This window comes from Quercus lobata, chromosome 8 (genome assembly GCF_001633185.2).
Source record: "Quercus lobata isolate SW786 chromosome 8, ValleyOak3.0 Primary Assembly, whole genome shotgun sequence".
Lineage (NCBI taxonomy): Eukaryota > Viridiplantae > Streptophyta > Magnoliopsida > Fagales > Fagaceae > Quercus > Quercus lobata.
Genome location: NC_044911.1, coordinates 27,490,945 through 27,515,759, shown reverse-complemented (window position 1 = coordinate 27,515,759; position 24,815 = coordinate 27,490,945). Strand labels below are relative to the sequence as shown.

Here is a 24,815-nt window from a genome sequence, read left to right as displayed (position 1 = left end):
CCAAAAAAAAAAAAAAAATGAAACCAAGTAACATTGTACATAAGCATGACTGATAGTTATGACGTCCTACCAAAATACTGTATATAATAATATATCTAATTGGCCAGTTAACCTTGTGCTTGATTTAAACATATTCTATAATTTCTTGCTTGCATGAATCTCTAGTCCTGCTTTTCAAATTTTCAAACAACTTACGTATACGTAGTCCTTTTTCCTTTTTTAAAAAAATTTGGGGACAAGTATGTACTACCTAATCCACAAAAGCCAAATTGACCATATGAATGCAATGACAGTGGGGATGAATATTCGATAAACCAGATCAGCTAGTAAAATTGACTTTTCAAAAGTGACCAAATATATTCTCTAGCTAACGCCTTTTCCCTATCCTCCATTCTCTTATTTTGTTCAGTTCCAAGGCAAATGAGGAGCAATATTACCAAACTTGCATCTTTAATTCTTACTCTTTCAATAGTAATATTGGAGGTGCATGGACGCAGATCTCTGCGGTACAAGTCTTCTGATGAATTAGTTTCAGATGGTGTTCATCAAGCCGATGAATCTTCTTCACTTTTGCTTCTCAAAGGAATGGATTCTGGTGAGGAGTGCGAGCAATTGTATGGCTTCTTGCCATGCTCAAATAGTATGTTTGGCCATATCTTCCTTATTGTAGTTTATGAATACTTGTTGTTCAAAGGAGAATCATTGGTGGCCGCTGGGGGCGAGCAGATATTCAAAATTCTGGGTCCTGGTATCTTTGGTGCGAGTGCCTTCCACGTCCTTGGTGCCCTTCCTGAGTCCTTAATTCTTCTTGGTATTCTATTTCTTTCTCACCCCTTCTTATTTTCTTTTTTCTTTTCTTTTCTTTTTTTTATATTTATTAACATTTTCAAGTTCATGTCAAGACACATTTCTCTCTTCTATTTTACATCTTTTTACTTTTGCCTATAAAATTTATAGTTTAATTAGGAAATCTCTCTTTCATCCAATACTTTTATGCAATGGAGATAGCTGATTCATGTTTTAAAATGGTCATGTGTCACTCTTGTGTTTCATTCTATACTCAGGATTGAAACCTTAATCCCTGCTAATTCACCCACCAGTTTAAATGAGTTTTAAATTGGTTTGCACTACATTTGATGTAAGTAATTATGGATAGTTCATAATTAATTTTTATTATCTTATTACCTTACTAATTATACATCTTTTAAATGTTATGTTTGTATTTAGCAAGCTGGCACGTTAGCATATATAGTTAGGTGTCGTGGACCGACCAGACTCTAGACTGGCCTAAAACTAGACCAACTAGTAGCTCATGTTACAAAATATTTGCGATTAACATGGTTTCCAATTTATAGGAAAGAAAATTATATTATTTTAGGCCTCATGAGCAACGCCAGCTTTCCATGTGAGCAACATTTTTGATTGTCTGATTTGTAATCTTGTCTCTTATTGAGCTTGCCACACACACACACACACACACAAAGGGTGATGCAGATAAATATTTGCCTGTAATTCACATGTTGATGATACTGTGATTACTTATCCACTTGCATTGTGCAAATCATAGTTATTGGTATAGTCTTAATCATGACTATTAAATAAATAAATGAATTTATTTATTTATTTTTGATAGGATATATTTATTTATTTATTTAATAGTCATGATTAAGACTTATACCAATATATATAAATAAATATATAAATATATATATATATATATATATATAAGTCTTATTATACTTGTAATAAAACCTATGAAGAGTAATAATAGAGATCTTAAAAGTCAATAGGTCTTTGAGAATCAAAACTAAACCGCTACACGCAACAAACTTTCACTAAAACCGACGATTCTTTTCATGATCTTTGAATTAAGATATTTCATCTCTCGCTGTATCAGCTTCGGGACTTTTGAACACGAAAGAAACTGCACAAGAGTACGTCTTCACCGGAGTTGGATTGTTGGCCGGGTCATCAATTTTCCTCTTGACAATTCTTTGGGGAACTTGTGTTATCGCCAGCAGCCAAGACTTTTCAAATAGCTCTCAGTTTTCTAATTCCACACAAACATCACGTCAAAGACTTCATACATTATTGACTGGTCTGCTCCTCCTTATTTATTTATTCATGTCATTTACTTCTCGTATTTAGGATTTAAAAGAATTTATAGGCTTTGATTGATTTTATGGGAAATTAAACAAATTTTATTAATTAACCAATTATGTATAATTTTATATAATTAGTTCAATTCCAGTTAATTATCATAGGTGAAAACTATTGGAAATATAACAGTGAATAAATAAGTTTGATTCAAGAATAATATCCCAAATGCTAGCTAAAATATAAATTTTGAATATTAGTTAATAAAGAGAAGAAATTGGGATAATCTCACAGTGTTATAGAATCACACAAAGAGCGTTGTCCTTAGAGGTTGATTCGTGTCATCTAGAGTAAAACTTTGTGTGACTAGTTTTCTTGGTCAAACAATCCTTTAAGATTAAACTATAACATCTACCTTTGTGATAGACGCACTTCCACTCACAAAGATTCAAGGACAACATTCTAATGCATTTTCTTAGAACAAATATAAATTACAAAAAAATATGTGGGAGGGAAAGAGAACAGAATTTGTGTATCTAGAAAATATAGGGCAAAAGAAATCTTGTTGGAAATTGTGTTTTGATGGGGTATTATATAAGCAACTAATGACAATAATAGTTGATGATGCACAAAAATCGTTAGTGACCTGATTGTCCTCGATCACTCCAATGAGTACCTAAAGAACAAGAAACCAAGAACCAAACAAAGAGCACCAATGGGGTACCAACCAAAAACCCTTTGAAGGCTAAGTCAGTAAATTAGAAATTTCTAAGAACTTTATAGCGAGAGAGCTAGGGATTTTCTGCATACCTGGGAGAAGAGGAGGTCTGATGCTTATATAATGGTAAGCAGTGAATCAAGATCCCTTGGATGTAGGGATTTTTCCTTGTAAGGAAGATCTAGAGTTAGGGTTTCCGAGATTTTAGGGTGTCTTTCAATACAAGGAAGATATGGGCATGTAGTAGGGTTTTGGGGCATGATGCGCAAGATATTTCCATATGAGGAACTACATGTGGAGACTACGTAAAGGATCGTGGAGCCCATCACCTTTATCCATCAACACGACCATCCGTTCTTCGGTATGCAAATGAGGAGACATCGAATCACTCGTTCGTTGGCTTCTATTCGTCGCATGTTCACCCATCTGAAACATTATCCCGATGGATCCTAAGGATAGCAAGGGGACGAGCTTGTGGTCAGAAAATGTATCCCATCCGTCGAGATAGCATAGATGGGACCGTCAGCCACTGTGAGTACTTGGCTAGACGAGTGAGAAGGGAGTTTGAAGTCTATTGGGGTCACTTAGGACGGACGAATAATAAAATTTACTGCCGCGCAAAAATACCCTTATCAGTTGCCTCCTACTCCGTAATCCTTCAGGGTAGCTGAAGGGTCGCGGAGCATATAGAATATTCTTGTCATTTAATGCTCCTCGTCTCGATAACCAATGTCATAAATGGGGGCAATAAAGTCTTTGCAACTTGTGGAATGACATGTGGCGTCTCATGATTGGTGGAAATGAAGCGTCGTGTTGCTTCGTTTTTTGTGGCCTTCCACCTTATAAGTATGCTTATACCCTCCGAGAGTTTACTTTCTTATTTTTACTAGAAAATTTCACTTAAAGCTCCTACTTTAATTACATCCATCCGTCTCTTTTGCTACTTCGTCACCATTGGCTTTCCCGCCGTCGTCTTTTTAAGGTAACCTCTCATTCGCACTTGCTTTACTTCCCGTTTTCCAATCATCTTCCCCTGGTCATCAGTCTAGTATTTAGTTTGTGTGAGTGACCGCCTAGTTTCTTACCCATCGCTTGTAGGTGAGAGAATGTCAGGAGGTAGTAAAGCGACAAGTGATCATGTCCTGTCTCTCCGTCTGGATGACAAAGATGCTCATTTGTCGAGAAATGTTCCTTTGACGGAGGAGTGGATGGGTTCCTTGAAAAGGGAGTCGTCGGCACATCTTTTAGAAGATGAGATGGAAGGAGAGGTAGACGAAGAGATAAACAAGGAAGAGGAAGAATATAAGGAATGGAGGACGGGGAGGAAGAAGACGGAGTAGAGGAGGAAGGAAAAGAAGAGGAAGAAGAGGAAAGAGTGGAAGCTAACTGGGGAGGAGAAGGGAAAGCCATGGCCACTGGCTCGTCGGGCAACGACTACAGGCCATTCATCCTTCCCAGCTACTAGTCAGTGAATGATTTCCTCTCCAAAATGTCAAAGAAGGTTTTTAACAATCTGTGTCCCCATTACCAGATTCCAGACGATGTCCCTATCAGGATGGCGGGCAAGAGGGAGAAGTGTTATTCTGGTCGAACCGCAGATGTCGTCTTTTATGAGGCCGTCTTAATGGTGGGGTTGAGGTTGCCCCTCACAAAACTGTACTGATGGTTAGCAAACCGTCTAGGCATGTCTATCTGCCAGATTTACCCAAATGCCTAGAGGATTTTCCTTGGGGCAAAGGTGTTATAAGGTTAGATAAGTGGAGGTCACTATCACCTTACACTCGATGAGTTTTTCTTTTGTTATAAACCCCAACAAATTGCAGTTTCGAAGGGATTTTTTAACTTCATTGTGTGCAAGCCGATGTTGAAATTGGTGATGGATGTCCCTAATTCCAATCGTGATTGGAAGAGCCAATATTTTTTATTCAAGGCTCGAATTGGGTGTGTAGACCTGATGAGTGGGATAGTATATGGGGACAAGTACGATAATACATGGGGTATTTTGAACAAGGCTGGTGAGTCATCGATTTTAGCATAATTCGTCTGTATCCCATTTCTTCATACTAACCTGTCAGGTTTCCTTTTTCGGTCCAGGCATGTCTGTCGATTAGTGAGGAGGAGTTTGAATTTTTACAACGCATCCTTGCCATCCCCCTTGTTCAGAGGAGCTGGAAGAGGTTGGTTACATTTGACAGCTTGCACGCTTTTGTGGCGAACCAAATCCAATGGATAAGGCAAGGAGGCTATACACTCAATCCCAATGACGTAAGTACTTATTCTCCATTCTCCTTTTAATGGTCCATCCCTCCTTAACTGATTCATTGATACTAACCTGTATATTTCTTTTCTCCCTTTTTAGAGATGGACTTAGGGACAAAAAGGGCTTTGGAGGTGAAGAAGGCTGCATCCCTTCAGCTTAAGGCTGGTAGCTCGTGGCCCCTGTTACTTAGACGAGTTAGAAGAGGAAGAACCAGGGCAATGGGGAGCGCCCATTAAAAAAGATCGTTAGCCAAACCGACACTTCAAGTTTGACGAGTCCTCAGGGTACTCCCAACCCTCCCTGTCACAATGTAGGCAAGGGTTTAATGACGGCTCACAGCCCATCATCAATGAGTTCGTCGCTCTAGCGGTCCCTCTTTTGGTGAAGGACAAGCAGCATGCTGTCCAAACGGCTTACTCCATCGTCAAGGATCTTGATCTCGAAAAATGCTCTGAGCACAAGACGGAGGCTCTAGGGGACTTCGGCCTTTTTGATTTGATAAGGGTGATTTATTCTAAGTCGCAATTTTACTCTGTCATGTATTGTAATTGTACTAACCGTCTGTCTTTACTATGCTTCTGTGAGGATATGAGTACTTCAAATTCGATGTGCCGCTAAGGAAGTCATCGTCAAGCGTTGAAGTGTCGTCTGGAAGAGGAGTCAGACCAACTAAAGAAGTACAAAGAAGGGACACGTACTCTTCATAGCAAAGTCAAAGCCTTGACGAAGCAGGTAAAGAAGCTCGATGGTGCTACCCATCGGGATAAGGAGCTGACTAAGGCTAATTCCATCTTGACGACTGGGGTGACTTCTCTCCGCAAGTCCATGGACAAGGCTAAAGCCGACGCTGTCGAGGAGTACAAGGACTCACATCCATTCTTCAACCTACTGGGATCTCAGTATGGTGAGGGCTTTTAGGACTTCAGAAAGCAAGCCGTTGTCCTCTTCCTTAACGTGGACATTTCTTCCATCCAGATTAAGCTCACTGTTCCACTGAACCCTAGAGTGGATGACGAGGTGGTTGACGTTGAGGACAGGGACGAGGATGTGCTTGAACATGTCGTGGCCCCTCAAGTGGTTCAAGGTGACGGTCCACCTCAGGCTAAAGAGGCAATGGGAGAGAGAGACAACGCTACCCCCACTACTTAAAAAAGAAAGCTTCTATGTTTACTTTTCTTTTCTTCTTCTTCTTTTTGTAATTTTAATTCTAATTTGAGAATATTATGGGTGCCCTTTTTATGCTCAAGTGACATTTTAACTTTATCTTGAAACAATCATCGGTTTTATTTTACACATGGTTGTACGGATGCCTTCACTACTATCGTTCATTTTATGTAAAATTTTTCCTTCTCAATCATTCGTCTACCCTTTAGATATGACCTATGAATTTCTTTGGATTTTTAGAACAACTATCGATGTCCTCAATGGTCCGTCCACCCCATGAATAGGACTTGGTAAATTTTAAGACCAGGACACCCGTCAATGCCCTTAATAGTCCATCTACCCCGTGGGTAGGACTTGGTAAATTTTAAGACCAAGGCACCCACCGCTGTCCTTGATGATCCATCCACCCAGTAGGTAGGACTTGATTACTTTTTCATCAAGGCACCCGTTGATGTCCTTGATGATCTATACATCCCGTAAGTAGGGCTTGATAAAATTTTTTTACCAAGGCACTCGTCAGTGCCCTTGAAGATTTGTCCATCTCATAGGTAGGACTTGATAAATTTTTTACCAAGGCACCCGTCAATGTCCTTGATAATCTGTCCATCCCATAAGTAGGACTTGATAAATTTTTTACCAAGGCACCCGTCAATGTCCTTGAAGATCTATCCATCTTGTAGATAGGACTTGATAATTTTTTTACCAAGGCACCTGTTGGTGTCCTTGATGATCTGTCCATCCCGTAGGTAGAACTTTGGGTTTTTATGACCAAGGCACCTGTCGATGTCCTTGGTGATCCATCCATCTCGTAGGTAGGACTTATGATTTTTTTTGTGACGAGGTACCCGTCAATATATTTGGTCATCCGTCCACCCCGTAGGTAAGACTTAGGATTTTTGTAGACAATTTCTTAAAAGGTAGATCCTTAACAAAAGGTACGAATAATGTAGATAATGTGTCTAATAATCCTCAAGATTCTTATTTCAATAATAAAAAAACATAATATCCTACTTTAACAATAAAAAAAGAAAAGCAATAACATAGTTTGTAGTTGTCCACTACTGGTAGTATTTTCGCAGGTGCTCGGTGTTCTATAGGTGATGGAGTATTTGCCTGTCAAGGGTCTCCAAGTAGTTGGTCCCTTTTCTATGGCTGCCAATGATCTTGTAGGGTCCTTCCCAATTGGGGCCTAACTTACCCTGCGTAGGGTTTTTGGTAGCTATCATCACCTTCTTTAGGACTAGGTCCCCGACTTGAAAAAGTCAAGGTTTGACCTTGATGTTATAGTGCTTTGCCATTTGGTCTTGATAACGCACGATCCGTTGTTCAGCCGTCACTTTAACTTCATCCAGAAGGTCTAATTGTAGGCGCATTCCCTCTTCGTTCCTTCTTTCTTCATGGTGGGATACCTTGTAGCTGGTCAATCCAACTTCTGCCTGGATGATGGCTTCACTTCCAAACGTAAGGCGAAAAGGTGTTTCGCCAGTAGGCGTGCGAGCCATTGCTCGGTATACCCGTAGCACACTTGGTAGTTCATCCGGCCATATACCATTTACCCCCTCGAGCTAAGTTTTGACCATCTTGAGTAAGAATTGGTTTGTAACCTCAACTTGACCATTGGTCTGAGGGCGGGCAGGGTAGGAATAGTGGTTTTTGATCCCCAACTGTTGGCAAAAGTCCCTCAATGCGTCGTTATCAAACTACTTTCCATTATTAAAGACGAAGACTCTAGGGATGCCAAAGCAGCAAATGATGCTTTTCCAGACGAAGCCTCAGACATTCTTCTCGGTAATAGTGGCCAAGGGTTCTGCCTTAACCCATTTAGTGAAATAGTCAATTTCTATGACGAGGAACTTGAGTTGTTGCATTGCCATAGGGAAGGGCCACATTTTGCTGAGCCCCCATTAAGAGAATGGCCAAGGAGCATTCATTGGGGTAAGTTGTTCCAATGGTTTCTGTATGATGTTATTGAAGTATTGGCATTTGTCGCACACCTTCAGGTAGGACTGAGTGTCCTTTTGCATAGTGGGCCAATAGTACCCTACTCGTATGAGTTTGTGAACCAATGATCATGTTCCCGAATGATTTCCACATACTTCCTCGTGGACTTCCCTCATGACGTGGTTTGTTTCGTCGAGGACCAAGCATCTTAGATACCGACGAGAGAAACCCCTTTTGTAAAGGATAACCCTAACTAGCACAAAACGTGACGACCACATCTTCAACCTTCAAGAAGCATTATGATCTTCCGGAAGCGTTCCATTCATGAGGTAAGAGACAATTGATGCGGTCCAATCGGCTCCCGTAGGGATCACCTGTACATCTATTTTGTCCATGGCAGTTGAGTATTAGACAAAGGACAGTACCTGTCTGGTGTTGACCATGTGTTCTGCAGATGCTGCTTTGGCTAGCTAGTCAACTTGCTCACTCTCTTCCCTCGGGATTTGCACAAATTTAGCCAAGAACTTCTAGCTTACCCTTTCTTTGACCATGCTTAGGTATTCCTTCATCTGTTCCCCATTGGCCTCGTAGTCACCGTTAATTTGTCTGATGATAACTTGCAAGTTACTATGTATGACTACAGATGAAGCCCCTGTCGCTTTAGTCAGGTCAAGGCCCGTGAAGACTGTTTCATATTCAACCTCATTGTTGGTTGTCGAAAACTAGAGACGGACCGCATAATCTATCAAATCTCCTTCTGGTGACTGCAGGATAACCCCGACTCCCCCAACGTGTTGGTTGGACGAGCCATTCGTCCGCACCATTCATGTCACCGATCTTTCGTCCTCATCTTCCTTTGCCGTGAATTTGGCAATGAAGTTGGCCAAGGCTTGGGAATTGATCGCAGTTCTTTGTCAGTACAGTATGTCGAACTCGCCGAATTCGATCGCCCATAAGACCAATCGTTTACCTGCCTCCGAATTGTTCATCGCCCTTTGTAATGGTTTGTCCGTCTGGACCACTATGGTGTGTGCTTGAAAGTACAGCCTGACCTTTTGGACAGCCGTGACCAAGGCAAAAGCCAACTTTTCCATAAGGGGGTATCTTCCCTCTACCCCTGAAGCGCTTAACTAGTATAGTAGATAGGTAGCTGCATGCGACTCTCTTCCTAAATGAGAGCTGAACTGATGATCGTTGGGGATACGACCAAGTAAAGGGAGAGCTTTTCATCGAGTTTAGACAGACTAGGTAGTGTTGGGGACGCAAGGTATGTCTTTAGCTCCTCGAATGCCTTCTAACATTCGTCGGTCCATTCGAAGGCTTTCTTCAGCATTTTGAAGAATGGTAGGCATTTTTCCATTGCCCTGAAGACGAACCTATTAAGAGTCGCAACCCTACCATTCAGATTTTGTACCTTCTTGAAGTTTTTCGAAGGTGTCATCCCCAATATGGCCTGAATTTTGTCAAGGTAGGACTTCACGCCTCGTTGTGATACCATAAAGCCCAGAAACTTTCTTGACGACACTCCAAATACACATTTGCGGGATTGAGCTTCATATTGTAGTGGCGTAGGGTTTCAAATGTTTCTCAAAGATCATTTAGGTGACGGTCCTCCTTCGCGATCTACACGAGCATGTCGTTCACGTACACCTCGACATTTTGCCCAATTTGCTAGACGAACATCCTATTCACAAGCCTCTGATACGTTTCCCCCGCATTCTTCAATCTGAATGGCATGACCTTATAGCAAAAGAGCCCTTAGCTCGTGACGAATGAAGTCTTTTCTTGGTCAACTTCGTCCAACCTGATCTAGTCGTAGCCGAAAAATGCATCCATGAAACTCAATAGCTGGTGCCCAACTGTTGAGTCGACAAGGACGTCAATACGTGGAAGTGGGCAACTATCCTTTGGGCAGGCTCTATTTAGGTCGGTGAAGTCTACACACACCCTCCATTTTCCATTCACCTTTTTTACCATCACTATGTTAGCCAACCAACCATTCTGGGTAATATACCTCCCTGATAAAGTCTGCTTCCAGTAACTTGCGGACTTTTTCTGCTATAGCCTTGTCTCTCTCTTGGGTAAAAACTCTCTTCTTCTATCTGACGGGAGGGAAGGATGAGAACACATTGAGCTTGTGAACCACAACGCTTGGATTGATTCCTGGCATGTCTTCAGTGAAGACGTCCTAATTATTCTTTAGGAAGAGGGCAAGCTTCTTGGGGACTGAAGGATCGGCCTGTGTACTGATACGGATGATTTGACCCGAGAAGTTGTTGTCCAAGGAGATTTCTTCTAAGTCTTCCATCGATTCTACTGTAACCCACTGCTCCTCGATGTTTAATGCTCATAGGCGATCATCCATCTCTAGCATAGTTATGTAGCATTTGCGATCTGCCATCAGGTCTCCACGTGATTCTCTAATCCCATACTCCGTTGGGAATTTCACTAGTAAGTGGTACGTAGACATCGCTACTCTCCATGAGTAGAGTGTAGGTCACCCGATGATGGTGTTGTAGGCAGAGGAGCAATCAACAACTAGGAAAGTGACCTCCTTAGTGAGCTGCTGAAGGTATGTCCTAATGGTCACCGGTAGGGTGATGGTTCCAATGGGGAAGACCTTGGTACTACCAAATTCAACTAGCGGTGTGTTCGAAGGCAGAAGATGCTTCTTGTCGATCCCATTGTCTTTCGAACTCCCATTGTCTACTAGCACCTGTTGAGTGTTGAAGTTTGCTATTGACAGGTTGATGACCAGGGCATCATCATAAGGGTGGTGGAGTAATCGGACATCCTCTTTTGTGAAGCTGATGGCCAGGTTGTTAACCCTAGTCATTTTAGGTGATTGGCCCGAAATCTGGACACTCTGCACCATCCACAAATATGTCTTCCTTTCCTTCTTAAAGGAGCTAGCCAATGTACTTCATCCTACGATCACCCTTATCTCTCCAAGTGGAGCCTTAGGTCTTTCTTCTACTCGTTGGTTAGGTTTGGGGTCCCTTAGCGGGTTTTCTTCACCCCTGACGAACCATTGTAACTTTCCTTGCTTGGTGAGGACTTCAATCTGTTGCTTTAGGTCATAACACTCAAAAGTGTCGTGCTCATGGTCCCAATGAAAGTGGTAGTACTTGTTTCTAGGCCTTTTGTTCGGGTTGCCCTTCAGCTTATCTGACCAAGTCAGCGCTGCGTCTTTCCTTATCTATATGAGGACTTGGTTAAATGGGATGTTTAGTGGCCTGAAGTTGACCGTCCTGCCGGATGAAGGTCTCGACCTCCTATCATCCCTTTGGTCATTCGTCTAGGCTGACTTCCTTCCTCTGTCCTGACGGTGATCCTCTTGCCTTTCCCTCTTCTTTGTCTTTCTCCCTCCGGCAATCATGGCATCCTCTGCATTCATGTATTTAGTAGCTTTGTACAACATGTCGACCATAGTCTTCGAGTCATTCTTATAGATGGAGAAAAGGAATTCTCCTTATTAAAGCCCATTGGTGAATGCAATGACTAAGACTTTGTCGTCAGCCTCGTTGATCAAAAAGGCCTCTTTGTTGAAACGACTCACGTATGATCTCAAGTTTCATCATCTCGTTGCTTGATGTTTAACAAGCTCACTGAAGACCTCTTATACCTCTACCTCCGATGAAGTGGGTGACAAAATGTCTGCTCAACTCCTTGAAGGTAGAGACGGTGTTGAGGGCTAGCCTGCTGAACTATATCCTTGCTGGTCCCTTAAGCATAGTGGGGAATACCCTGCACATGATCTCATTCGGAACTCCTTGTAGGTGCATAAGAGTCTTGAATGACTCTAGATGATCGAGTGGGTCCCATAAGCCATCATATGCTTCCACCTGCGGCATCCAAAACTTGGCTGGAAGGGGGAAAGAAGTTACCTATGCTGTAAAGGGCAAGTTAGTCCGCTAAACTAGCTCATCTAGGTTGGTGGATACCCGTCCCCTCATGGTGTTCATGGTCATGTCCATCTTTTCCTTCATCATTTGCATGTCATGCACCATGCTCATTGTGTTGCTCTCCAGTTCCGATGGATGATCAGTGTTGTTCGGCCCATCTCACCTGCTGGGGATATTGCTTTCCTCCTAATCTTCCCTCTCCCGCCAATCTCCTATCAGGAGATAACTGCCGTTTTGTTCTTTGTTGTCCCACTCGTCGTGCTGATCCTTGGGACGTCATTCGTTACTCTGGTTTGGCTGTTACTCTAGCTCCTAGTTGCGTTAGGTGAGCCGTTCAACTGCTGTCGCTAGGGTTTGCACCTGTCTCTCCAATGCGTTAGAGGGGTTTCCCGTCTCCTGGTTGATGGTAGCCATTGATTGCGTTTGGACCATGCAACTCTTTGTCTTAGAAGTGGTGATATGGCTAATCACTCGGTTCCCACAGACAGCGCCAACTAATGATGCACAAAAATCGTCAGTGAGCTGATTGTCCTCGATCGCTCTAATGGGTACCTGAAGAATAAGAAACCAAGAACCAAATAGAGAGCACCGGTGGGGTGCCAGCCAAAAACCCTCTGAAGGCTAAGTCAGTAAATGAGGAATCTCCAAGAACTCTATAGTGAGAAAGCTAGGGATTTTCTGTGTACCTGGGAAAAGAGGAGGCCCAATGCTTATATAGTGGTGAGCAGTGAATCAAGATCCCTTGGATGTAGGGACTTTTCCTTGTAAGGAAGATCTTGAGTTAGGGTTTCTGAGAATTTAGGGTGTCTTTCCATACGAGGAAGATATGGGTGTGTAGTAGGGTCTTTGGTCGTGATGCACAAGATATTTCCATATGAGGAACTACGCGTGGAGACTATGCAAAAGATTGTGGGGCCCATCACCTTTGTCCACCGGCATGTCCATCCATTTGTTAGTATGCAAATAAGGAGACATCGAATCACTCCTTCGTTGGCTTCTATCCGTTATGTGTTCACCTGTCTGAACATTGTCCTGACAGATCCTAAGGACAGCAAGGGGATGGGCTTATGGTTAGAAAACGTAACCCGTTCGTCGAGATGGCATAGATGGGACCGTCAACCCCTGTGAGCACTTGGCTAGACGGGTGAGAAGGGAGTTTGGAGTTTATTAGGGCTAGCCCACTAAAAAACAATCAAATGCCACATTGTTTTGAATTAATTTCCATTACTCTTTGTACACTGTACACACTAAGTTGGGTGCTTTTTGGGGTGGACAACTCTACACTTTCACTTAGAGTCACAAGTAACATAAGCAATATCATTGTGCGAATAGGAGTAAAACATAAACTTAGAGTGACAAATGAGAAAGGAGAGCAAAGCTATAAAACCATTTTCCCCTTTGGATTTCCTCACTTTAGATTTTATATTATAATTTTTTTTTTCCCTTTGAATACTCATTTTAAATGATAATTATAATTAATACACTATTATATCTTTTATTCTAGTCTCAAATACTATATATACATGTGTGTGTGCGTGCATGCATATGCATACATTTGTATAGGGACGGAGTCACGACTTGGAGTTTGGAGGGGGTAGCTTTGCTACTGGCTACACATAGTAGCTCTGGCCTCCAACTCTGCTACTTAATCGCTAATGAGTTTTATTTATTTATTTGTGTGTTTTTGATGTGTGTGTTGCTTCTAGGTAACGACAAAATTATTTCATTTAAAATTTTTTAAAGGGTCGAACTGATTATTTTGGATAAAATTGGTTAACTAAGCTTAATTGTTTTTAGTTTTACTAATGGTAAATTTGCTGTTGGCCTAATTTTTTTGGACTTGTATATTTTGTTTTAGATTTTAGATATATAAATTTTTTTTATGACCTTTAAAAATAAGAAAATGCTAGAGTTACAAACTTTTTTTACAAATTACTGATGTGGTGAGTGATTATTAGTAAGCTAAAAAATAATGTTAGTGGTAGGCCTCGATGCCAACCAATAAAATGATGTAGAAAATTTTGTGCTTGTAACATTACTCGTAAAAGAATCAATGATAATATTAAGAAGGCAAAGCCTAATTTTATATAACAAAATTGCTAAAATTAGTACCTATGTAATACTAATATTTTAAAAAAAATTTAGGAGGGACCATTGCCCCCCAAGGTCCAACTGTGCTTCCGTCCTTGCATATGTATAATTATATATACATATTGTCTCCCTTGAAATCAAATCCTGACTCTGTCACTGTGTATACATGATCATCACTGCAATTCCATGAGCTTGTTTTCACCTTGTACTATTTTCTCCTAATTGCAGGTTGTGGTATCAGTACAGATTTGGAGACATGTTACACTGCCAGGATTATGGCCCTCTCAATCATACCATTTATCATCGTCCAGTCTCTAAAGATATTTTCTTCATCTTCTGCGGAACGCATCGTTATCTTGATTGCTATTGTTGTTTCTACAGTATTCCTATTCCTATACTTCTCTTATCAGGTATTTCATTCATTATTAATCTCTGTTTTTAGTACTCGAGATTATATAAGTCTTATGTGAATTTTGATTGTCAAGGTACCGAGTGGGGCTATAAGTTAAGTCTCACATCATATAAGTATTAAGTTGGTCCATTTGGATTATATGAGCAATAATCCTTTTGAGATATAGTGCAAATGTACTGGCAAACTGTGAGGCATATTACTCATCTACACGTGCTTGCTTTTGGAGTTCTAATTGAATTAGGTGTATTCATTGCTGTTAAAACGTGTCATTTTATATATTTGTGTTTTAAAATAAGAATATGTTGGCTCAAAATATGAAAATATTAAAGTAAACTTTTTAGACAAAATGATCGAAATATCATTTGATCATTACACTTATATCACTTGTTTTGGTACACGTCTTTCATATTACATGTTTGGTCAATTAATCAATCAAGAAAAGTTGTTCTCATTTTAGGGAAAAAAAAAAAAAAAAGATAAAGTAAACGATATCCATGACATTTTTACAATAAATCTTTTTTTTTTAGGGAGTTTCAACCTATGGCGTCTGCTCCTGATGATAGTTATTTATCATCAGACCAAGACACCAATCAGTTTTTGGTATAGGCGGAGATTGAAACTAGTAGCAGCATGCAATTTATGATTTGTTGTGAAATATTGTAAAGATATTAAAATGATAATGTAACTGATATCATCTAGGGTGGTTCATATACAGATAAATTTTCTTAAATTTTATGTCAACACATTATTATTCATATGAATTTACTGAGTTTGCATGTTTTATTGTTTGGTTTTTTATAATTCTCAAATATATATACTCTTTTATACTTCTCAAATATATATATACTCTTAAATGTTTATAAAATTTTACAGATCTTCGAGCCTTGGATTCAGAAAAGAAGATTAGAATTTGTGAAACATAAAAATTTAATATTAAGCATTTTACAACATGTACAAAAACATGCCCTAGGAAATATCCTCACTGCCGATGGGGCACCAAATGTAAATGCGATAAAGAGGTCAGGTTTTGTAAGATACTCTAAACTATTTTACTTTGAAATCCTTCAGTTCAAATAGGTTTACGAGTTGACCAATAATTATGCATTATGTATTGCAGGCTATTTGAGGAGGTAGATCAAGATGGTGATAATATTATATCACCTTCTGATTTAAGAGAACTGCTTCTTGAAATAAACTTTACTGGAACATCTATTGATAAGGAGAAAGAAATTGGAAAAGTGATGAAAGAATTTGACCTTGATGGTGACCAAAAAATCACTATGGATGAATTCGTCACTGGCTTCACAAAATGGCTCGATGAGACAGAACATGCTATAGATAAGCAATATTTCTCAAAAAAGTCCTTAAAGGACGTATATCAGGTAAATTCCTCTTATTCTCGTGAGTTGTGACAAATTTCATAAATTCAAGTCTAAATTAAATAGAAATTTAGGGTCTATTTGAATTGAGGGAGAATAGAGAGGGAGTACGGAGGGGAGTAGAGTGTAGAGTTAGCTGAAAGCAAACTAATTTTGGGCCAATTCTTATTTACTCTACTCTACTCTTCTCTCTCTCCCTCTTTCTCAATCCAAACAAACCATTAATATATTGATATCCTCCAAGTATATATATCATTAAATCTCTAAGATGTGAAGTCTTTGTGGTTCTTCTGGGTTTCCATTTTCTTGTTTATTTCAGTTTTGTTTGCATAGGTTTTTGGACCTTGGCTTCTAAACAGAAGGAGAGAAAGAGAAATGACAAAAGACCTTATACAAGAAATATTAAGACATGTTCAAAGCAATGTTGTAGGAGGCCTTCTCAAAGAAGACGGCACACCGGATACACATAGTATTAAAAGGTCATTCCTCAATTCTATATTATATAATTTATTTATTTAAGTGCATTAAGGTATTATGATATTGGAATTTATTTTATCAATTTAAAAAAAAAAACATTCAAAATAATTAAAGGCAAGTAACACAAGACACAAAATTTAGGAATAAGACCTGAATTAATGTTGTCTACTCGTAGTTTGAAAAATATTACTTTACCGACTTGAGATTAGTTTTGGTATGAAGTCGTTGCCTACCTTATTATTTTCACTGTTAAAAATATGGGGAAAAAATTAAGAAAAAGAAGGAAATGAAGATCTAAAAGTGGTATTTATGAAAATTATGGAAGTTTTTATACTTTGGCTCAAGAACACTTAAAATTTTATAAAACAGTCAAATATCCCAATAAAATTTTGAGGGGGAAAAAACACAACCTATTGTAATACAAAGTAATTCTTGCAAAGCTATTTCTTCCAATTTCTTTCTATTTCATCTTTCTTACAAAAAAACCTATTGTACTCCGAGTCTTGGTTGAAGATGCGACAAAGCAGCATCGTGCCTATAAGTCTTATTCGATATGCTATATTTTACCTCTGGAGCAAACCTAAATGGATAGTAATCGACTAGCTTCTTCATCAGCATACATAATGACTAGCTTCTTCGACTTCCCATATAATGTATCAATTAATCCTTGTTGCACTATGATATCTTTGACAGTGACTTGTCAAAGATTAAAATTATTTTTCTCGTTTAAGAGCTCCACCCCAATGCCAATTTGTTTTGAAAAGCATGCAAAATAATTAAAGTCAAGTAACGCAAGTCTCAACTTTTAACATGCTTCGACAAACACTATTCCTACATCTGAGCAATGCCAATCAAAAATCCACTGTCAATAACAAGGATTACAAACATACTCAGAGAGTCTTACTAACTCTCACAAATAAAAACTAACTCAAAACCCCTAATGCACCAAAAGGTACTCTTACCCACATACAGAAGTGAAATTTTAATCTTTCAACTCTCTCACACGCTACAAGATTATACCATCGAACCCTTTAATCACTATTCGTTTGTACATAGGAAATACATTTTTAGTGGAAAATGAATGTAGCAGAACCTTTTTAATAATGAATGAGCATTTTTTCCACACCAAAAATATTAAAATATGTAACTAAGTCAAAGTAGGAAATCTCCAAATTGTTCCCCTTAATGGGCAGGACTTTAACATTTGGTGTGAGAAATGTCATTTTACAAACTACTTAGCGGTTATCATGTCCATCAGCGAAACCCATGAAACATCAGAAGCATGTTGGCTTGGTTGTAATGTAGGTGAGGCCCGAATTGTTGAACATGTAGTTCAAATCCTATAATTTAATGGAAAAGGGGAAAACGGAAAATAAAATGAAATTACTCTAGGGCCAAGTAAAATATTAGAGAAACCACAATATTATGTACTCTATGTATGTTGTTTAATTATCCAACGTGGATCTAATGTCAGTCATTCAAGGCCCATTTGATAAGAAATTTCTAGTAACGTTGTTTTTAAGTGTTGTAAAAATATGTATAGATGAAAAAATGTTGTGAAAATACATGTTGTAGTGGACGGATCATTATTTTAGTTAGTCATATGTTGCTTGTTCTCTACAATGAATTCAATGTTTTATAGGTTGTTTGAGAAAATGGAACACGACAGCAATAATTGCATATCGCAACATGAACTAAAAGAACTAATTGCGGATATCAAGTTTGGCAAGCTTCCTTTAGATGTGGAGGAAGCAGTTCTTAAATTGATTGAAGAACTTGACACTGATGGTGACCATCTGATTAATGAAGATGAATTTGTTTCTGGATTTGCTAAATGGCTTGGCACAACTGACAATCAGGATCCTTCTACAACTGAGTCTCAAGATGATATCTACCAAGTAAATCCACGGTTCACTTTTATACTTCATTTGGATTTCAAAAATGCAAAATTATGACTACTTAAGAAATTACAATCCTTTCTCAAGTAAATATAATAAGTTTCACTTCATTCCTCTCATTCTATATATGATTCTGTCAAAATTGATGAGAGATTGATTGATGCACAAAAGCATGAAAGAGAGAGCAAATAAACAAAGGTTTATGTGATTAGGCCAAATAATCTACATCCACGGTGAAAGCTCTTGATGGCTTGATATTTGATATTAAGCTCTTATGTTACAATGGAATCAATGTAGGATTTATATACTATAGAGCCCTAGACTAACTCTAGGCGAACTATAGACTAACTCAAAGTTAATTTGTTTGTTAGACAAGTACATGAACCTAAAATTGGTTTGATCTTCTTGGACCATAATGGAGGATGAATATTTATTCAAAAACTAATTTAATATGAATTTGGAAATGTTATGCAGAAAACTTGGGAAGCGACGGACAAGTTGGTGGATGAAAAGATAGGCAATGCAGTTGTTGACAACTCTTTACAGGCATGGTTCAAGGCTATGATGCTATTGGTGCTTGGCATTGCTCTATTAGCGATTTTAGCGGAACCTCTGATAGAGAGTGTTCAAAGTTTCTCTAAATCTGCAAGTATACCATCTTTCTTCATCTCATTTATTTTAGTCCCGTTGGCTACCAACACTAGAGCATCAGCATCAGCTATAAAGGAAGCTAGACGTAAGAAGTCAAGAACTACTTCTTTGACATTTTCTGAGGTTTGTTCTCTCCCTTCCATTATTTAAAGTTCATTTTAAGAAAAACTAAAATAAAAGTAAAAAATTTCATCGTACATTTATATCGTAAAATGATTCTTATATATTTTGTTCCTTGTCATTTTATATGTGTATCTCCTACTATTTGTATATTTGAATATTATTTGATAGTTTCTAATTTCTATTATATTTTAATATATTTATAATAATAGCTGAACAATTAAGATTAAAACATTAAATAGGTATGGTATATACAATAAAAATAATGATGATGATGATAATAATAATAATAATATATAAAAGTGTATTAATTGTAGAATGACTATATCTTAATTTCTTTTCTGGTCATTCTATTTTCGTATCTTGAAAGCTGTATATTTGAATTATTTGATAGATCATGTGTAGATTAATGACGTTAAATCTAGGTTTTTAAACATTGTTACTTCTCACTTTACCCTTTTTCTATTCGTGAAGACTTGCATTAAATGTTCTACTAAATTCTAAATTGTACCCTCTAAGGTTAGGATCATTTATTTTAAAATTTTTGGCTTCCATCCCTAATATTATATAGCATTTTGAATATGATACTTTCATTTGTACTAGTTGATGATGTCAATAAGTGTCAAATAAACATGCAATCTTTGTAGTTGGTCCTGTTAAAATATTCCGCATTGTTTTATATGAAAAAAAAATAACAATGTTTCTCAAAAATAAAAACAATTAACAATATTTACTGAATAAAAAAATTAAAAATTGCCGCTTCCAAATTAAATTTATTAGCTTGTTAATTTACTATTGCAGATTTATGGTGGAGTATTCATGAACAACATTCTTGGCTTTTCAGTTCTTTTAATCCTAATATATGTGCGTGAATTGACTTGGGAATTCTCTGCTGAAATGCTGGTAGTTCTTCTTGTTTGCGCTACAATGGGCCTTATCGCGAGCTTTCGCTCTACCTTCCCCATTTGGACATCATTCTTGGCGTACCTTCTATATCCATTATCTTTGCTCCTAGTTTATTTTTTCAATGATGTTCTCAATTATACTTAATTAAGGGACAAATATGCTTCTTCCTTTTTTGAATTTTTTGGCCCAAGGTTTAAAACTTACCAAATGCATGAGATTAAGATTACAACGAGAATCTCCCCCCACCCCCCCCCCCACCCAAAAAAAAAAAAAAAAAAAAGATGTAGTTACAACTCACGTATAGATGCACGAGAAAGATTATTTTTCTTTGCATTCATTTTTAAATAAATTTTTGCAATCAATTAGCAATTATGCACATTATTATTTTTGTTGATGTAGTTGATTCTTGATAGTATGGTCTGGCTCGATTCGATCCGATTGATGCTTGAAACGATGAAAATAATAATAATATTGCACATATCCATGTCATGTGGTGCCCAACACGTGCATACACTTTCAAAGCGTCCGTGAAACCAAAACCAAGACTTTTTTAGGCTCCTGGCCAAGATAAGTAGGAACTCAATACAGGAAGCAAACCCATCATTTAGGGCCAGTTTTGAATTAAAGGGGGAGGGAGGGGACAAATTGACCATTTCTTAACCAATGATTGCTATGTTGCCAAACAAAGGCTTGGCTCTATTTGATTATTTCTAGTTCCACGGTTGAATTACATCAACTCCAAAGATAATATATTTAAATTTTAAGCACAGATTTGGTTGCCAATTTTAGAAAATTCACAAGTTTAAACAGTAAATTAAAAAATAAGTATAATTTTAACTATTTCTTGATAAATACGTAATGTATTAAATAAGTAGAATTTGTACTATGGACTTACCAGTTGATCTCAAGGTGGAACCAGAATCCAAAATCCAAAATTATGGCAAAGCTATGGCGGAAATTCCTTGAACTTGTTCAACAAAACTAATATGATGAACCTTCCAAAGATACAATTATATCGCAAGTTTCAAGGTCAGCATAAAACAAGTATCATCTAAAAACCCATAAACAAGAAACATTAGGTCTAAAATGTCTATTCGGTATGCATCTTCACTCTTATGTGGACGTAACAATAAAATCTCAGCGAAAGTTTTGTTCATATAATAAAAAACAAAAAAGTTAAGTACGTCTACACAATATGAATCTCAATTCTTTTTTCTTTTTCTTTTTTTTTTTGAGAAATCCAACCTCACTCTGATTTTTATTGAACTTCAGACAGAAAATCAAAAACTACAAAATGAGAAACTTCTAGTGGAACATCCTCTACCCAGACAAGCAAGGGAAAGAAAAGCCTATCTCTCTGTGCTAAAGCATGAGCAACGACATTGCCTTGCCCCCTGACGTGAAAGAAGGTGTGGGTTACAAAAGAACCTGAAATAGACATTATGTCTTTTTCAATATAACCTACACTAGAAATGGTAGAGTTTCCTTCTTGTAGAGCTCTTATAGTGACCTCCGAATTGCCTTCAAAAATACTTTGCCAGAAGCCCAACTCAGCTGCGAACAACATGGCCCGACGTGCTGCCAAAAATTCCAAGGTCTCTACTGACGCCAGTTGGTGGATTTTTTCTGCTATAGCAGCCATAACTCTGCCATCTTGATTCCGAACCACAATCCCAATGCCTGCCTTATAAAGTTGTAATTTACAACTATGTGTTTTAGTGGCTTTATTCTGTGCCAAATTTGATTGTAATTTCATTCAATCTATTGTATCTTGTATTTATTGTGGAATTTAATTGTAACGGTTGTGTGATAGAGAGAGAGAGTGTGTGAAGACTCAAGCTATTAAAGACAAAAGGGTTTTCGTGGATAGCTCGCGACTAAGCATCTCGCGAAATAATGCATGTGCTCTGCACATGACTGGAATGCGAAAAGTCAGAACAGATGGAGACAGCTGTGTTTCGCGAGTATATCGCAGGTAAGGCCTTCCCGTGAAACACTCGCGAGACATTTTATTCTACCAGTCTGTACTATCTCATACACACTTTTTGTACCCACACTATATATACCCTTATTATCCACAGTTGTTGAGGAGAGCTTCTGAGAGAAAACCCTAGCCAAAAACCTTGAGAGTTAGAGATTGCTATACCCACATATCTCTACACATTTCCTCAACTCCTACCTCTCCATTTCTATATCATTAAGAGGTTGATAGCCCAAACACTCACCACACCCTTTCAGAGTGTCAAGTGAGAATTTGGTCCTGCTGGGAAGTTTTGGAAGAAGCCAAGGATGGCAGATGCAACATGGTGCTTGTTATGGGATCCAGAGAGCTAAACAAGACACGGTTCCGAGTAGCCTTGTTAGAGTAGGAGCTTGGAGGGTTTAGGTACATCGGGTAGATTAGGCTTGGAGGGTCTCTTGCTAACCCATGTATCCCAACTGATTGTCTAGTGGATCGATTACCTCTTGGAGGGCAGTGGAGATATTTTTCGCCGAGTTCTTCGATTTCCTCTTTGATAACACATCGGCGTGTTATCTTGTGTTTGCATCTCTCTTCCCTTAATCTTTTCCATTTAATTTATGCTGTGGGTGTGATTTTATTTGGTTTAGATTATGTTATCAATCATGTTTTAGCTTATTTACATTTTCCGCGCATACATTGTTTGTTGATAAGCTTGAATTGGTAATTTGTAATTTGGGAGTCTAAATGTTCAAGGGTGTTTTACACACATTTTGAACATTCATGCCTCATTCGATTCCTTAAACATAGCCCCATCAGAGTTTACCCTAACTACATTAGGACCCGGAGGAGACTATCTAACCCGAGGATTTGCTCTACTCCATTGTTGATTCTGCAGATTTTGAACTCGAGGTTTTTGCTGAAACTCAACTAGCGTATTACCTGCTGCTTCCAGTATTTTATCGGTTGGCAAACTAGGCTCATTGCATCGTATCTTGTTTCATCTACACCACACTAACCAAGCAACCATAGCGAAGAGCTCAAGTTGGCGAGGTTCCTGATCAATCAAATCTATCAGTTTAGTAACTAAATGAACCTAAGGATGGTCTTTTCAAACCCAGCCGAGGAATGGTTCCTAAATGGCATGCAGCTCCACACAGCCCCACAAAGCATGGACTGTGTCTTCCTGATGACTTAAGCAGAAACTACATGTCGAGTCATTCAGCACCTTTCTTTTCTACAGATTTTTCCTTATAGGTAATGCCTTAGAACACGCTCGCCACAAAAAAACTTTTACTTTATTCGGGGCTTCAATCCTTCACAATCGATTCTAGAAGTTTTTTGAGGGGTTTACATCAAAGCTTGAGGCTCTATTTCTTCTATCCAGCTCCAACAACAACTGATACCCTATTTTAACTGAGTACTTACCATCTCTACTTCTTGGCCAAACCAAGAAATCCTTCTGCCTCCACTCAAGCAGCAATGCGATCTCAAGCTCATCCCATAGTTAGGATAAAAGGACCGAGAAAGTTTGCCCCTTTTGTGGATGCGACCTTCTTTCTTGCTGACTTTGTTGGATTTCCGCGAGCTATCATGGCAATTTCTGGCAGCACCCTGTCTGTTTCAAACCATACACGCACTTTGGTACCTGGACGTGTAATGAGCTGTGAAAAGAGTCAACCCTCTTTCCGGAAGACGGATTGCATTACTGGACGGACCAGCACCATTGTTTCCATGCGCGGGAAGCGGATTTGCTCAATTTTCTAAGTATCCCACAACCCTGTATCTGGATTAATCAACTCAACCACTTGTAAATCCTCTAAGAAACCAGCACGAGGCGAGACAACTTTTGTTAGGAAAGCTCCTAGAATCCAATTATCCTTGTAAACTCGGATACTCAAACCATCCCCCACTCTCCATAACAAGCCATCTGACACCACAAATCGTGCCTTCAATATACTCTTCTAGGCATATGAACCCGAAGAGGCAGAGGCATCCAAAATCGAGCCATGTGGAAAATATTTGGCCTTGAAAACACGAAAAAAGAGAGAGGATTGATCAGTCATCAACCTCCAAACCTGTTTGGCCAACATTGCCTCATTAAATTTTTGTAAGTCTTTAAACCCTAATCCCCCAAAAGATTTAGATTGACAAAGAACCTCCCAATTCTTCCAATGGATCTTTCGTTGTTCACCCCATTGCCCCCACCAAAACTTCCGTATCATTATTTCAATCTCATGACATAGGCTTATAGGCAATCTAAAGCAACTCATGGCAAAGGTCGAGATGGCTTGTACTACATCTTTAAGTAATACTTCTCTCCCTGCTTGTGAAAGTAGTTGCTCTTTCCACCCTTGCAACTTGTTCCACACTTACTCTTTTATGTAATTTAGGCTTGCCCTTTTGTTCCTCCCCACCACCGAAGGTAAACCAAGATATTTTTCATACTCCTTAATTTCTGGAATGCCTAGGAAGTTTGAGATTTCCCCTTTCTCTCCATTAAAACTGCTTTGCTAAAAAAGATTGTAGTTTTTTCCCAATTTATCTGTTGACCCAAGGCTTGCTCATAGAGAGCTACTATGTCATGGATAAACTGTAGATCACCCATGGTTACTCGGCAAAAGATCAAGCTATCGTCCATAAAGAATAGGTGGTTGATCCGTGGCCCCTCTCTACACAAAGAAAAACTACGAATCCAGTCTTCCCTAGCTGCCTTTTGGAGTAACTGATTCAGCCCTTCCGAGCAAAGGAGAAATAGATAGGGGGAGAGAAATTCCCCTTGTCTAATTCCTTTCGATGGGTGGATATCGCCTTTTGGCTCCCCATTAATCAACAT

General features: G+C 38.7%; 1 protein-coding gene and 1 long non-coding RNA gene across 2 annotated transcripts; both read left to right on the top strand.

Annotated features, from left to right (window-relative positions):
- The first annotated feature begins 343 nt into the window (after nt 1-343).
- On the top strand, nt 344-20,270 carry LOC115954751 (sodium/calcium exchanger NCL2-like). The gene is made up of 9 exons (XM_031072682.1): nt 344-811; nt 1,898-2,098; nt 14,405-14,586; nt 15,462-15,607; nt 15,706-15,970; nt 16,301-16,446; nt 18,087-18,342; nt 18,817-19,116; nt 19,915-20,270. Exons 1-9 carry the CDS (start codon nt 421-423, stop codon nt 20,161-20,163), a joined length of 2,136 nt encoding a protein of 711 aa, XP_030928542.1. The 5' UTR covers nt 344-420; the 3' UTR covers nt 20,164-20,270.
- LOC115954756 lies at nt 2,304-6,373 on the top strand. Its single transcript, XR_004083952.1, has 3 exons — nt 2,304-4,830; nt 4,910-5,080; nt 5,175-6,373. It is a non-coding gene; the product is annotated as an uncharacterized LOC115954756 (long non-coding RNA).
- Nucleotides 20,271-24,815: the final 4,545 nt, after the last annotated feature.

Excerpts from the sequence above, each read along its gene's own strand:
- LOC115954751 (XM_031072682.1), top strand. The coding sequence starts at position 421 with ATGAGGAGCAATATTACCAAACTTGCATCTTTAATTCTTACTCTTTCA. Across the intron at positions 2,099-14,404 it reads ACTTCATACATTATTGACTG|GTTGTGGTATCAGTACAGAT; the intron begins GTCTGCTCCTCC and ends TCCTAATTGCAG. Across the intron at positions 16,447-18,086 it reads GATACACATAGTATTAAAAG|GTTGTTTGAGAAAATGGAAC; the intron begins GTCATTCCTCAA and ends AATGTTTTATAG.